At 46.3% G+C, this 15,757-nt stretch overlaps 1 protein-coding gene and 3 non-coding genes across 4 annotated transcripts; all 4 read left to right on the top strand.

Annotated features, from left to right (window-relative positions):
• Nucleotides 1-3,463: 3,463 nt before the first annotated feature.
• Nucleotides 3,464-8,824, top strand: RPL13 (ribosomal protein L13). The gene is made up of 6 exons (XM_083165668.1): nt 3,464-3,595; nt 4,072-4,188; nt 4,803-4,944; nt 5,270-5,443; nt 5,745-5,801; nt 8,626-8,824. Exons 2-6 carry the CDS (start codon nt 4,085-4,087, stop codon nt 8,782-8,784), a joined length of 636 nt encoding a protein of 211 aa, XP_083021794.1. The 5' UTR covers nt 3,464-3,595; nt 4,072-4,084; the 3' UTR covers nt 8,785-8,824.
• LOC146046543 (small nucleolar RNA MBII-202) lies at nt 4,277-4,367 on the top strand. Its single transcript, XR_014465939.1, has one exon. It is a non-coding gene; the product is annotated as a small nucleolar RNA MBII-202 (small nucleolar RNA).
• Nucleotides 5,124-5,200, top strand: LOC146046545 (small nucleolar RNA MBII-202). Its single transcript, XR_014465941.1, has one exon. It is a non-coding gene; the product is annotated as a small nucleolar RNA MBII-202 (small nucleolar RNA).
• On the top strand, nt 5,602-5,683 carry LOC146046542 (small nucleolar RNA MBII-202). Its single transcript, XR_014465938.1, has one exon. It is a non-coding gene; the product is annotated as a small nucleolar RNA MBII-202 (small nucleolar RNA).
• Nucleotides 8,825-15,757: the final 6,933 nt, after the last annotated feature.

Here is a 15,757-nt window from a genome sequence, read left to right as displayed (position 1 = left end):
ATGGACGGTCGTGCAGCTGAGCATGCATATAGATTCATATGCATGCCTGGCTGTGTCTCGGCAGTGCGACTGTCCATTATTCCCAGGAATTTCATTGGGTAATTTACCCCGGCTCCCTGACCACTGGCATATAACAACATTGCATCCATTTCTGAATCCTGAACTGCAGCAGGTAAAATACAATGCACTGAATATTTTATGGTTAGGGGCTTCTCTGCTGCTCCCCCAGACCACAACAAAGCTTCTAAAATGTGCCCCGGTTTCTGCAAAAAATGTGACCAGAGCCACACCCCTTCATCCAAGAGATATCTAGTGATCTTTTCACTGTGCACATGCTTCTCAATGAGATTGGTGTGTGATCAAGATTTCTCTCCCGATATACAGTATATATGTGGCTCCCACAATGGTACAGAGAAAGGAAAACACGTAAAAATCCTGGTTACATACTTACCAACTTTTCATATCCTGGAAGCGGGTCTTGCTGTGCATCCAAAAAATGGGGTGGTCTGTGGTAGGAGGGGGTGAGGCTTCTGATGTAGGGCATCACCATATATATTCACTGGTCACCGGCTGCTTTGCAGAACAGCACAGCGATGATCGCCAGCATTCCTTACTGTCCTCCCACCCACAGAACACTGCGACACGGATGTGGGACAGTCCAATTAGCGGGACTGTCCTGCTGTGATGGGGGCAGTTGGGAGGTATGTGGTTATAACTGGGTACACATATTTGATTTTCTATATATATATTAAGTTGCAGGATAAGGTGGATCCTGGAGCAGTGCTGTGGGTTACACTTTTATGGAGATCACTTTACATTATGCTGTGGACGTACTATGTATGCATGGTCATTAGACAGAACATGCACCAGTGGCTGTTACCGGGAGGCATCTGGACCGTTCCACTCCTGGCAAATTGTGCAATATGTAGCTAATAGACTACGATGGCTAACACCATCACTATTGCAATGGGACGCAGGGATAGCACAGCCCATATTTGCCGCAGAACCTCTGTAATACTTCTCAAGAGATACTTACATTTTAAGGATATCCTGATTTGCGTACCCAATGTGTATAATAAATATAATCCAAAAACATAACTGCAACATGTGAGTGACTTTATGTAGAAGAAAAAGAGACCGGATCCACCAAGATAGAGGATTATCTCTGTCCTGACACTGCCTGTTTTAACTGAAGATGGCAGCTGCATTGCTCACAGTGATCTAGGGCGGGATTTTCTAAAGCAGAAATGAGCTAAAAACCTTGTTATCTGGGTTTTTACTGCATTTCTGTATTCTCGGTTGCCCCTCCACAGTGTAAGTCTATGGGCTTCTTACCGCAGCACTATGTGAGGGATCCGTGATGCCCCCGGCCGTCCCCATCGCTCTGCACATGCGCAGATGGACTCCCAGGTCTCAGACCCGGAAGTCTGGAGCCGCATCGCAACAGACAGCCCTTTTTTGCAAGAGCTGTCCCTTGCGTCAATGATCGCATATGTTAGAGCATATGTGATTATTAACAATGCGGTACCCGGCGAAGGGTGGCGTTAGAACATCCCACCCCCAGTACTCTGATCTTTGCCTTTCAAGTATTTGGGGGGGGGGGGGGGGGGGGGGGGGGGGGGAGGCAGATGCCCTCTTGCCCCCCAATTCCAGCACTAGTGACCTTGAGTTAAATTTCCTCCTAAGGCCAGGTACACACCAGAACGTGACACACATTACCCTTCATCCTGGACCAAGCAAGAATGGCCGTACAAACTTTGCAAATCTATGTAAATGATATCAGATATCTTGTTCCGCCCTTCATTTAACTGCACCACATTATACACATTAGGGTCGTTGAGTAGGGCTGAGGTGTCATTGCCCCTGCGTTTAAATGCCGGCAACGGCACATGATTTTGCACCCTTCACAGGCTGGTTTTCAACCAAGCACTTTTGTGTGAATTCTGTGTATTGATAGGATTGACCCTCTATATCTTCTGATTGTTCATGTAGCACGGCCAATCAGAAGATATTGCACACAATACACTTGATCCTATTTGCCAGGAAACTAAAAAACTAGTCCAGATATCGTGCAAGTGTGTATCCAACCTTAGTAACTCTTTCCCAAAAAAGAAATAAATCAATGGTCATCCAATAAGGTGACAATCTTATAATAGATCTGGCTAGTAATCTATAAGAGGAATGGGCTTTTTATTCTATGATTATACTTTGCTCACGACCAGTGTTGCCAACTCTGAAAAGTAAAACAAGCAACTGATGACCAAAAAACAAGCCCAAAACAAGACCAATCTAATCCTAAAAAGCCCCAAAACAAGCCCAACTTACATTTGACTATATTTTACGTATTATTTATACAATCTACATGTAATGTCTTTACAATGATATTTTATCAGCACAAAACTGACTTTTAAAGAATACTATAACACTTCCTGCTTCGCCTCATTGATGAGGCAAAGCAGGAAGGGACATCGACAAGATATATTAACATCTTGTCTGCCGAAGCGGGCGAACACAAACTTGCGCGCTGACTCCTTCCCCATGGCCGGCTGTACTGGGCATGCGCGAGACCTCGCTACTCACGTGAGATCCCAGCACAGCCTGAAGCCAGCAGCAGGGACAGTGATGTCACTGTTTTGGGTATAGGGCTTTGTCACCCTGCAGCTGTTGAAGCGGATAGCGGCAGGGGGCGGGACAGTCAGCGCTGTGGACCGTTCATACATTTACCTTACATAGCGGCCTGTGCTCACCGGCTCCTTTTTACATGGGGGAGAAGCGGGATCAGTGCACATAACATGCACTGATTCCCCCTTCTCCCCCATAGCGCGCCTTCATACATCTGCCCCAATATGAGATATTTTACTTTCATTTTTTTCTCTAAAGAAAAATCTCAAGTGAACATTGTCCTTTGTACACACTGAGAAATATTTACCATACACGGTGCGACAGGCGATGTACATTTTGTACTAGATCGCATGCGTTTTGAATGCGCTGCAATGCAATCTAGTGAGCACTTACTTGTTGTGCTGTGCGATGTGAGCGGGATAAATTGTACCATGCGTGGACATCTTAAGAAAAGATAGAACAATCTTACTACAAGCATCATTGCTAAAATCAGATTAGCCCTACTGAATACACACAAGCCCCAACATAGATAATGGGAGTCATTACCATTTCTAAAAGCCTAGTTCTCACCTGTGTTTTGTCCCTTATCTCTGTGCTGAATTACAGAGAAGCCCAAAATAAAACAAGCCCAAAACAAGCTACTAAAAAAAATTATATGCCCAAGAACAAGCAACCATCAAAAAAAATAAGCAACTCACGAAAAAAACAAGCCCAAATCCGCTTGTTTCAAGCGTACTTGGCAACTATGCTCACGACGTACATACTACAGCACATTTTGTAGTACAACACCGCCATCTTTGATATGGGCAGTTGGCACGCAGGGCGCTGCTAGTCCTGGCGGAAGTTAACCTCTCATTCCAAACTTTCCCATAGGCTGCAGATCTGTCTCGCTTGTGATTGGCTTAAGCGTCTCATATCCCATAATGCACCGGCATCCGTCTTCCTTTCTATTCGGCCATTTTCCCCTGTGGAGGTATGTCTGTGAGAGCCGCGGGTAGAGCCGGTGGTATCTGGTGCCATCCTCACCCGCCGGTGCCCGGTCTGTGCCGGGGAGGGCTAGGGTGTGCTCCCCTGCCCCCAGACGTGCCTTTTGTGCGGTTATGCGGTGCGGTTTTAGCGGATACCCCTTGTATATCGCCTGGGCCCCGGTCCTGGGGAGCGTAATGTGCTGCACGTCGGGCATTGGAGCGCTTGGGGCACAGCGCCCGGTAAGAGCTGCTGTACAGCAGGGGAATAGGCGCCTCTTCTGATGTCGTGGGCGGTAGAAGGGGGCCCTGGTAGCTGGAGAGGGGCCCATGGGTTACCTTAGTGCATGCGCTCATACATACGTGTGTGTATAATATCTCTAATACACACGAGCACGCGCTAACCTGTTAGATGTATGCCCCCGGGGTCTCACTGATGTCTTATGTGTTTCTGCACTTTATTTATAATCTTCATTTATTGTAGGGAATAAGCAGCCATGGCCCCCAGCAGGAATGGCATGATCCTGAAGCCACACTTCCACAAGGACTGGCAGAGACGTGTTGCCACTTGGTTTAACCAGCCTGCCAGGAAGCTCCGTCGGTGAGTAGAATGGCGCAGATTAGACCTTTGCTGAATCTTTGTTCCTTCCCTACTTGATATAGTTGCAAACATTGTGCCTGCAGTCAGATGATGACAACTTCTCCGGAATCTCTGCATATTCTGTGATGATCTCCCATTTGAACCCTTTTTCTGCTGATGACTGTACAATGTGTATCATTATCCCGACAGTCGGGATCCCGACTGGCCGGACCCAGACAGCATGGTGAGCGCAACTAAGCCCCTCGCGGGCTTGCTGCGCTTGCCATGCTGCGGGCATGGTAGCTTGCTACACAAGACTTCTATTCTCCCTGTATGGGGGTCGTGGACCCCCATGAGGGAAAATAGTAGGTGGACGTCGGGTGAATGCCTGGTGGGATCCCGACTGTCGGGACCCTGTCAGGTACCTGCGCGGTTGTACCTGCTGCTTAGAAACTACTCCCACTACACAGTTTTAGCATTTTGTTGCTGTTTAACTGGCTGTGCACGATGGAAGTTTTTTTATTTTTCCGTAGCAGCCTGTGCTGGTGTTACAGCTCATTATCATGGCATTAAAGTACCTGTGACCTAACCGTACCTTTATGCCACACTGACTATGTATAATGTTTCCCATACAGGCGCAAGGCACGGCAAGCCAAAGCCCGTCTGATAGCTCCAAGACCTGTGTCGGGCCCAGTCAGACCAGTGGTGAGGTGTCCAACAATCCGGTATCACACAAAGCTGCGTGCTGGTAGAGGCTTCAGCCTGGAAGAGCTTAAGGTGAGCTTCCCCCTAGACATGTAGATCTATTATAAGACACTAAGGACTCCTGTGATTTTTATAAAATAACTTAATATGGGCCACGAGATACTTTGTGACATTGCCTTATGTATGTACAATTATCTGGTGGTCATGCAGTGCTAATTACTAGACTTCTCCCAGCAGTTCTGTCAGCCGTGTGATGAACCACTCCGGAATCTCTGCCTTTCTGTGATGATTCTCTTGAACCCCTTATTCTGATGGCTGTCTGTTCCTTTTTAATGCCTCCTGCATTACCTATGAATTTCCTTTTTTAACAATTTTTATTTCCCTATTCTTCGAATAGGCTGCTGGCATAAACAAGAAAGTTGCCCGCACAATTGGCATATCTGTGGACCATCGTCGCCGCAACAAATCTACAGATTCCCTGCAGAACAATGTACAGAGGCTGAAGGAATACCGATCCAAACTGATTATCTTCCCACGCAAACCCTCTGCTCCCAAGAAGGGAGACGCTTCTGTAAGTGGTATACTAGTTCCTGTCTGCTCACCCCTGTTTGTCGCTGCGCATGTTTGCACCCCTCGCACAAAACGGTTGGTGCCTCTTCTGCTGACTACCTCCCACAGGGGGCCCTTAGCTGCCTGCATACGCGATGTATGGCCTGCACAGTCACATGATGACAATGTCTCCGGAATCTCTGCATTTCTGTGATGATTCGAGTTTGAACCCTTTTCCAGCTGATGACTGTAAAGTTCTGTCTGTTCTTCTCTGAAAGCTACAAATATGTGTTTAACCATATTTTCCTCTAAACTCCTTGCAGGCGGAAGAGTTGAAGATGGCCACACAGCTGACCGGCCCCATCATGCCAATCCGCAACGTAAGTTTGATTTTAAGAAACTGGCAATTAACTGTTTATGTATGTGTTCTTGTTATGGGTGCACTTGTGTGTGTGCGCATATAGGTTCAAACTATAGAAGTGTAAATGGGGGTTCTTCCATAAAGTATACCACTAAAACTACCCATCAATACTGAACAGCGGCTTACTTCTGGTACCATGCATAACAGGCAGATGGGAAACATGTAAATGTTCTCACTGCGAGCCTTGATGTTGCTCAATGTTTGAACATGTACTCCTCAAATTTAAGTAACGTGAGAACTACAAATCTGAGTCACTTGCAGTTAAGATATTAAAAGTGTAGCAGTGAATGCTGGGATGTTTAGTTCAACAGCAGCTACGTTTGCCCTACCTCTGCACTATGCTATTCCCTATGGTCCTGCCACATACTGGTGTAGTTTAGCTAGGCCTGGGCTGAAGACTTGCACCGCCTGATTCCGTTAGTTGCACACACCAGCCACAGTTATGGCTGCCAGTATTTAACGTTAAAATAGTTACACCCCTAGACTAGCATTCTCCCTCTGGTATAAAATCTGACTGGTCTAATACAGATGTGACCTACACTTGGTGAGACTTACGCTGGGCACACATCAGACCAACTTTCCTACAACCATCCAAGTAGTTGCTGGGGTGGAATAAAAATGGTACTGGATGGGAGCAAATATTAATATTTACTTCAGAAATTTGCTCCCAAAATCTTGAAAAGGACAAACTGTCGCTCAGACACTGTAGTTGTACTGAAGTTGAACTGGTTTGATTTAAACAATTTGACAAATTTTTTTTGTCTATTTTCCTGGATTTGTGAACACATTTCTGATTGTTCTTTGCTCCCATACAGTACCAGACTTTAATTCCGTCCAAGCAACTGGTTGGAGGAAAGTTGGTCTGATGTGTGGCCAGCATTAGATGCTCCACCACTTTTGCAGATTCTTATAATTGCATACTTACTGAATACTGGTATTGTAGTCACACATTCCCTTAGTGCCCTTGCTATTTAGCAACAGTATTTGACACACAGGAATTGTTTTAAAGTTGCTGATTAAGCATAAGAAGTATGGCGTTAGTCACGTGCGTCTGACCTGCCTTACTCTGACCAGCTGTATGAGATCCCAGCATCCATATCCGAACTATTCATTGTTCGCCGAAAGTGAACAGTGAATGCTGACCAGTTCTGTTTCATGCTCGCTGCAACTCGCTGGTGTATTTCAATGGGGTTTTCACTGGGATTTGCCGAAAGTGTATTCAATGCTAGGATGGAGAACTGCTTTCAGCATGATTTTCGCCATGAGCTTCAGCTGCCTGTGTACCCGGGAGCCCTCCTTCTCCCCCACAAATTCTGGGACAGGCAGGGAGGCTTCCATCTCCCTGCCTGCTCGCCATATGGGTTAAAAATTGCTGTTAGGGGCAGTGGGAGAGCAGGATTCGCTGCACATAGTGTAATTTGTCATTGCATACTGCCCATGGACTCATCTGTAAGTGACATATGCGGCCCTAGTCCAGGATACTTGTTATACCCCTTTTACACTGCCGCAAAATCCCGGGTCTTCGGCGTGTCAGTCAAGGGTCAGCGGTGGTGTAAATGTGACATGCCGTGTCCGTTTACACTGGACTTTTACCCAGGTCCTGACTAGGACCTGGGTAGAGGGCGGTGTAAATGGGTACACCTGGTCAACCAACCTGGCTCCCATTTACATCAATGGGGGACGTGCAACCTACTGACCACAGCGTCTGCAGGTTGGATTGGGGGGGGGGGGGGGGGCACAGACAGCCTGCCCTACTGTCTGCTATACCCTGCAGACAGCAGCAGCGGAGGAGGTGAATGATGCCTGTGTGGCATCCATTCACCTCCCAGACAAGGGCTAGGGCGTGCACGGGGACTGGGGGCAGCCCGGCAGCTTACCTTAGTGCTGGGCTTGCCCCCAGCGCTCCTGGCAGCAATCTGCGCTTGAGATGACATCATCTCCAAGCAGCCGAGGGAATGCGGCGGAGTTGTAAATGGGAGCAAATGCTGGGTCGCACCCAGCTTGAAGCGTGGATCAAAAACCCAGGTGTGACGGCCTTTTGGGTATTAAAGGGGTATTAGATGTGTTCAGTTGAGCGCTGAATTGGAAGATCTGCTTATCTGTGATTCTACCCACAATGTGGGGGATTCCTGACTGGTCTGCCCTACCTGGTATCCTCTTTACATTAGATCCTTCCGTTCTGCTGGAACTCAGGGATCTATGTAATAAGCTGAGACAGAACAAACCAATGTATCAGGCTTTGTTGAAGTATCAGGCTTTGTTCAAAATGTTGAATGATTTGCCGCATTTTATCACCATCGAATTATTAATATTATATTTTATTTCTCTACAAGACTTAGTACAAAGACCCCAAAATGTGTTACTAAAATGTAATGGTTGCCCACCCATTAGTACAGGGTTTAGCTTCCCAAAACCAGTTTTTGCACATCAGGAAGCTGATGTGCAAGTAGCTTCCCTGCTCCCCCTGCGTGCATGAACAGCGCAACAATTGAATTGCTCAGTCACATGAACTATTTTGAAGTTCCCTCGAACTTCTCTTTATATAATACATTGTACAAGAAAGGGCTTATAGATCTTACCTTGTATATAAAAGGTACAAGCAATTGTCCCCTTGCTGGATACTTCTCTTGTGAATGTGATTATGGCATCCTCTGACATGAATGTGACAGATCCAGTGTTGGGGCACCAGTAATTGGGGTACATTTTATGCTAATTTGAGAAGACCTGAATCTATAGCTGCACCGTCTGTGCCTAACTAACCAACATTTCATGTTTTCTCTTAGGTCTACAAGAAAGAGAAGTCCAGAGTCATCTCAGAGGACGAGAAGAACTTCAAAGCCTTTGCCAGTCTGCGTATGGCACGTGCCAACGCAAGGCTCTTTGGCATCCGTGCCAAGAGAGCAAAGGAAGCTGCAGAACAGGATGTGGAGAAGAAAAAGTAACACCTTTCCTTGAACTGTTAATAAAAACTATGTTCTGTAACTATCCCTCTGAGTGTTTTTATGGAAGAATATTCTGAGAGCACTGGTTCTACCTGCTGCATTCTCTCTGGGAGGGTGAGACGCAGGATACCCGTGTATTCCATATACTGCAACAGTGGCATTTAAAGACAGAGTACTGGATATAGGTTGCACCTCTTTTAATTGGTCCACTGCATAGAAGTCTTTAATACTTAATGGTACATGTGATTTAATGCAAAACTAATTTGACACAATCTGCAAGTGTACAGTGCATTGAGGAATAGATCATGGGTTTGTTTCTCACTGGGGTATGTAATGAGAAGGGTTTTGTCCTGGTGTGCTACTTCACCAAATTGTAAGCTAATATTTTAAACTGGATTGGCGTGCTGAATCGTTCCCACAGTGTAGAACATGGGTCCTCAAACTGCAGCCCTCCAGATGTTGTGAAACTACAATTCCCAGCATGCCTTGCCAGGTTTAACACTCCCTTATAGCAAAACTGTGGCAAGGCATGCTGGGATTTGTAGTTTCACAACATCTGGAGAGCTGCAGTTTGAGGACCCATGGTGTAGAACCTCAGGTACTCTATGTCCAAATCAGGAATTGAAGACCTCATGGGCAGGTGCTGCTCTAAAAGCTGGAGGACTCTCCGGTGTTTTTTTTTTTTTTTTTTAACACCATTATTTAAAAAAAATAAAATAATTAAAAATCAAATTTTGCCCTTTAGGAAACTCCAGTATTTTCCATATGTTGCCTCTTTATTGGGGTCCAGGATGATTGTTACTTTGCATTTCTGCAGGTTGATATTTGTATATAAAATTGTGACCTTGCACTTCTAGGTTTGAAAACTTGAATGTTTTCTGCAATCCCACTGAGTATTGACTGGGGTCAATTCATTTAGGGCTAAGACAAGTTGTTGTAACGGTTCATAAATGCCAGCAGCAGAACACTAGGCCTGATCTTACTGTAGGTTCATAGATTTCTGTATGTAGCTCTGATGGGCTGCACTGTAATTGGGGCATATAACCACTTATTTCCTGTGGGCAAGAGCGTTTCCCCTACTTCAATTGAATGGACACCTATCTACAATCCTCTCACTGTGGAGACACTAAATAGGGAGCTTGGAATATCACCACACACATTCTCAAATCTTTTTTTAACCAATTTTTACTTTCACAATTACTACTTGTATTATATTTTATAAACACAGTTCTAACTGAATTATCTATACACAGCGCTCTTTTTATTTTACATATTGCCTTTACCGATAAGAGCTGCTTTATTAGAGCGGGTCTATATATCGCTAGATAGATATACATACAGTATGGAGATGGTATTAGCGCTAATCCCCTAAAGGTCACCATTAACCCTTTGAGTGGTATGCCTGGAAGTTTTCCGGGCTCAGCTGCGGGCATACCACTAATATAGAATAGGTGTGCGTCAGTGGTGGCCAGGTGTGCGCCACTAGCCGGCCCGTCACTCATTTTACAGTGACGTCGGATATGGTTGGCGCGGCTCGGGGGGACTCGGGAGCGCTCAGGCACCCGAGCTGCCGCTGACATCCCCCAGCCTGCCGCCAACATCACTTCAGTGCTGAATGTGAAAGGCGGCTTAGGCAGGGGGGAGAGCGGCAGCAGGGAAGCTCCGGTGTACTAATGCTGGAGGTGAGGGGGGCCTTCCAGCTTTCTGCGGTGGGTTTTGCTGGGGCAGGACAAACCTACCAGGGCAGAACACACAACTCAAGGGGTTAAATGTAAAAGGTTAACGTCCTTGATAAAACGTTCAAATAGGGAATCTGTTATGCCCCGGTGTACTTTGTAAACGCAATCCCTCTTCTGAAGGGCGGCTGCTGTTCTCCAATGTGTTAATGTCCAGTAACCCTTACAAATGGATCTATGAAAAGAGAGAGAGCGCCTCCTAGTGTGGTATGTTCCTATCAATTCGATACCCTCCACCACATAGGAAGTCGACACCCCAAAAAAGTGAAGGCGTACCGTAATTAGTGGTATCCCACCACTGTAAAGTAAGCCCGTATTCAATATCCCAGATGCAGCTGATGTAATTAGGTTTCCTCAGACTCCTATATTATCCACCTCGAGTACTCCTGCGGTGTCCCACATTTAGTTCATATGGATAATTGTTTATAAATGGAAAGGAGATAATAGTGTAATACAATTACACCTAAAACGTTACAACTCAGTTGCCCTTACAGTGTTAACATATAATAAAGTTTATCTAGTGTGTGCTATGCCAGCACCCTTGGTCATTCACTGTCAACCAAATGTCCCTCAACAGGTTTCGTCCTCCGCACAATTATTGCTGGACTTCTGAAGTCCAGCAATAATTGTGCGAAGGACGAAATGCGTTGAGGGACATCTGTGGGCTGTGCGCAAAACTGATACACGTCCTCTTGTGGCTATGTAGGAGTCACTGGATGGCAGTGGGGTATTTACACATGGAGCCAGATTCAGACCTGATTACTGGGCTGAGTGTTTTCAGAGTCAAGCGATCAGGTAAACGCCATCCTACACAGCCCCACACAAGCGAATTCCCACTATGTGCACCATAGAATGGTTTTCTCTGTTCGCTGCGCTGACTAGGCCAGGACTTACTCTGCGCTGCGATGGCCTAAAGGTAAGCCAGGTCTCGGTAAAATTGGGATTGTGGCCTAATTGCGGGTGGCGTGGCCAACTCCTGTGTTTAGGCCATGCCCCCACAATTGGTACGAGTGAAACAAAACCAAGTCCAGGGGGGAGTGTTATTTTCCCTCCCTTCAGCAGCACAGCACACACCTACAGCATGTGATGTGCTGACAGCAGGCTCAGCATGCTGTACATGTGTGCTGCTGCCGTCAGGGAGGGACGGAGGGGCTCAGACCAGGGTCCCCGCCAGGCCCCTCCAGCAAGCCAGAGCCTGGGTAATTAGTACACCCCCCCCCCCTCGGCGGCCCTGGCTGTAGGGAGATGGGGGCTGCTCCTAATGGCAGGGGAAAGCTTGCGCCCCAGCAATGGTTACTGTCCCCGAGCCCTGTGTTCAGCTCTGATTCGGGCGCATTGACAACATTTGAATGGTGACCATATTGAGAGACTAAGCTGATGTAAGACGGATCCATCGCACCAAGTATAGAACCTGTCCAAATGCACGCTAATAGTGGTGATTGCTAATAGCGATGACAAGTGCATGTATGGGGGTGGCACCACTGCATTGATGCTGTTAACTTAATAAAGGGAGGACAGCATTGATATTACAGCACACAATACGGCCAAATGTAATAAGGTGCAATTTTTTATTTTAGACAAAATTCAGAATTCGCTTAGGAGCTCTCAATTTTTTTAATAACTGCAGTACAGTTTTTTTTTTTAAATAGGCGGCAGCGGAGGCTGTGTGTGCTCCCTCCATGTCCCCCATTGATGTAAATGGGAGCCGGGTCAGATGACCCATTTACACTGCACTCTACCCAGGTCCTAGCCGTGTTCTACCCAGGTCAGGACCTGGATAGAAGTCCCTTGTAAAGAGACATGGCTTGTCCCATTGACACCGCCGAAGACCCGGGGTTTTGTGAAAAAGGGGTATTATCTGTAAACTAACACACTAGTGCTTGGTTATCCCCTTTGTATCTTAATACATGTGGTCCTTGTCCTAAAGAGCAATATTACCCCTAAACATAGATACTATTCTGTCTCTGCACAATCTATGGACTAACCATAATCTACAAAATGCTGTGGGTTTTTTTTTCCCCTCACACCATTCACCACCCATAAATATCTCCCCTGTCGCAGACCGATAAAAAAAAAAAAAACCTTGAAAAAAAACTTTAGTGTGTAAATTAATGAGAGTCCTTCATGCCTTATATGTTCCTCTAATGAGGAGGATCTCAATCAAAACAGACACCTTAAAGTTGCAAGGAAGGATTTTGTATTTTTATTTTTCAATCCTGGTAGTCCTACTGTATACCTAGTTGAATCTGCCTTTAAAACACTGTAGCTGGGGCAGAGGAATGCCTGGTAGGATGAGTAGGGGGCTGTGTAAGCAATATAAATACAGGCTTGAGTCTGTCTGGGGAAGCGGTCATCTATTAGAATGAACTTAGGTCTACAGTCATTAGGTCGACCCCACTAGGTCGACTGGCAGGAAGGTCGACCTGACTTAAGGTCGACATGGGCCAAGGTCGACATGACTTAAGGTCAAATTTGCATAAAGGTCGACATGAGGAAGGTCGACTGGTCATAAGGTCGACATGGGTTTTTCACTGTTTATTGAGCCGACATGTGCCGACAGGCAGTATTTCATGCCCTACCATCCACTAGGGCATGGTGGGAGAATAAAATAGTGTGCCGAGCGCAGCGAGGCACCGTGCCCGAAGCATAGCGAGCGATGCGAGGGTCCGATTCTCATTGCCAACTGTGTCCATGTCGACTGTGTCGACATTCGGATCAAAAAACAGTGAAAAACCCATGTCGACCTTACGACCAGTCGACCTTCCTCATGTCGACCTTTATGCAAATTCGACCTTAAGTCAGGTCGACCTTCCTGCCAGTCGACCTAGTGGGGTCGACCTAATGACTGTAGACCTAAGTTCATTCTGACAGATGTACCAATTCCGTCTGTCTGGATGGGATACAGTCATTAGGTCGACACCACTGGGTCGACATACTGCAAGGTCAACAGGGGTCTAGGTTTTTCACAGTTTTGTTTAGCCCACATATGCCGACAGGCGGTATTTCATGCCTTACCACCCACTAAGGCGTGGTGGGAGAATAAAATAGTGTGCCGAGTGCAGCGAGACACCGAGCCCGAAGCATGGCGAGCGCAGCAAGCTATGCGAGGGGACGCAGTGCACTTAATCCTGTGTCGACATTTGGAACAAAAAAAGTGAAAACCCCCACGTCAACCTTTTGACTGTTGACCTAGACCATGTCGACCTAATGCTTGTGTCGACCTAATGACCTGTCGACCATCTTTAGGTTGACCCAGTGATCCATACCTGTCTGTTAATGGACATCCTTCTGTTCATGTAACACCACCCACACTGCGACCCTTGTCCGTCTTCCCACACCAGAACCTGGCTTTGGCACAAAGTGATATGTAGCCCGTCACATATGATAGTCTCTGCCAATAAGTATCAGCCTGATTCCTATTGGCTATTGCTGTCTGTGTCAACCTACAGAGACTGGTGCTGCAGCCAGACAGCTGGGTTACGGCAGGGCTTCTGTAAAAATACCCAACGTGATCAACTGGGGGAATATCTATTGTTGATCTACTTGATCACCACTTTAGACATCCCTGGTTTGGGGACATCATTTGTAGGGAATCGTCATTATTTCCTTGCGGATGCTAGTTGTGACATTGCACAGCAGGGAGGCAGTGTACAACATGGTCACATCTGCTGTATCTTCCACTTCTGTCACTTCTCTGCAGGCTCATACTAGGAGAGCGTTTAAATGAGTTTAGGGCAGTGGTTCCCAAACTTTTTTGCATCCCGGCACCCGAGATTATCAGAATATTTGTCACGGCACCCCTAGGTCCAAAGTTTGCTACCGAGAATTTCAGAAAACAATATTAAATGAAATATGTTGTGCTTATATGTCATCCTTAGGTCCAGTTATGTAGATTCACTTCTATTTTATTCACATATTTTAAAACTGGAAGCCACAAGCACTGATTTTGTCTAATACAATGACCATAAATAATTTGAATCGGTTTTGGTTTATTAGTATATTCTTGTGGCCAAATGTAATGGCTTAAGAGTTCGTCGGCCTTGGATGGATTTTTCAAAGGGACAATCATTTGCCTTGTAAATGATTGCCCCTTTAATAAAAACCACAGAGTTCGGCCGCACAGTCGATGAACTAGGATGCGATTACATTTGGCCATTGGTATTTTATAGCTTTTTGTGACAACTCATATCTGCAATGTCAGCGGTGATTCACTGGTACTAATAGGATAGCCTCATAGCACTGGGGTCATGGGATCGATTACCACCATGGCCCTAACTGTGCGGAGTTTGTATTTTCTTCCCATGCTGCGTGGGTTTACTCAGGGTACTCCGGTTTTCTCCCACAATCCAAAAATATACTTGTAGGCTAATTGGCTCCTAACAAAACTAACCCTAGAATATGTGTGTGCATGTGCATGTACATGTGGTAGGGAATATAGATTGTAAGCTCCCCTGGTGCAGGGACTGATGTGCATGTTCGAATATTCTCTGTAAAGCGCTGTGGAATATGTGCTATATAAGAAACTGGTAATAAATAACGCCTGCAGCGCCTATCCTATTATCCCTGATAACCACTGTTATTGGGTATTATGATTTTCTATCCATTTTCTGGCTTTTGTGAGCAAATACTGTAGTTGATATTTTCTCCCAGATATTACAACATTTTTGTTCCAACCAGTCAAGTTGGACAGAACCTTCATGTATATCTAGCTTTATCTCTAGGCACTGGGCTGAGTATCTGGTTGGATTTTTGACCCTGCTCATTTTTGTTCATCCTTGTCTACCGCCTGCCCTAACCACAGTTTGATTTATAGCCTAACAACGGCTTATTGATTATTCTTGTCTGTGCCTGTCCTTACCACAGTTTGTGATACCCTACTGTTCCATGTTACTATTATGAAGAACACTTGAATAGTCAGCATTTTATGGTAAGTTACAATTGGCGCCTGCCTAGTAATATAATCATTTGAGAGACTTCCGGTTCCGGCTTCAAGCAGGACGGCCGCGTGAGGAGAGAGCTCCGTGGACGGCGAGGAGGGCGGCACCCCTAACTCGCTGGATCGCGGTCCCCAAAGCCTCACACTAGCGGCGGAACACGCAGGAAGCCAGCGGGAAGCGCAGGGAGAGGTTCTTACCTCCCATGCCTCAACGCCAGACCCGCCGCACCTCAGCGAAGCCGCAGGCACCGGCATCCAAAATGGCGGCCGCACCTTCTCCCCCGGCTGATGCGATCCATGC

Source organism: Crinia signifera, chromosome 11 (genome assembly GCF_055691185.1).
Source record: "Crinia signifera chromosome 11, ASM5569118v1, whole genome shotgun sequence".
NCBI classification, from domain to species: domain Eukaryota; kingdom Metazoa; phylum Chordata; class Amphibia; order Anura; family Myobatrachidae; genus Crinia; species Crinia signifera.
This window is presented reverse-complemented; position numbering and strand designations above follow the sequence as displayed.

Coding starts and splice junctions, on each gene's coding strand:
- RPL13 (XM_083165668.1), top strand. CDS start 4,085: ATGGCCCCCAGCAGGAATGGCATGATCCTGAAGCCACACTTCCACAAG. Junction 4,189..4,802: donor CCTGCCAGGAAGCTCCGTCG/GTGAGTAGAATG, acceptor TTTCCCATACAG/GCGCAAGGCACGGCAAGCCA. Junction 4,945..5,269: donor TCAGCCTGGAAGAGCTTAAG/GTGAGCTTCCCC, acceptor TTCTTCGAATAG/GCTGCTGGCATAAACAAGAA.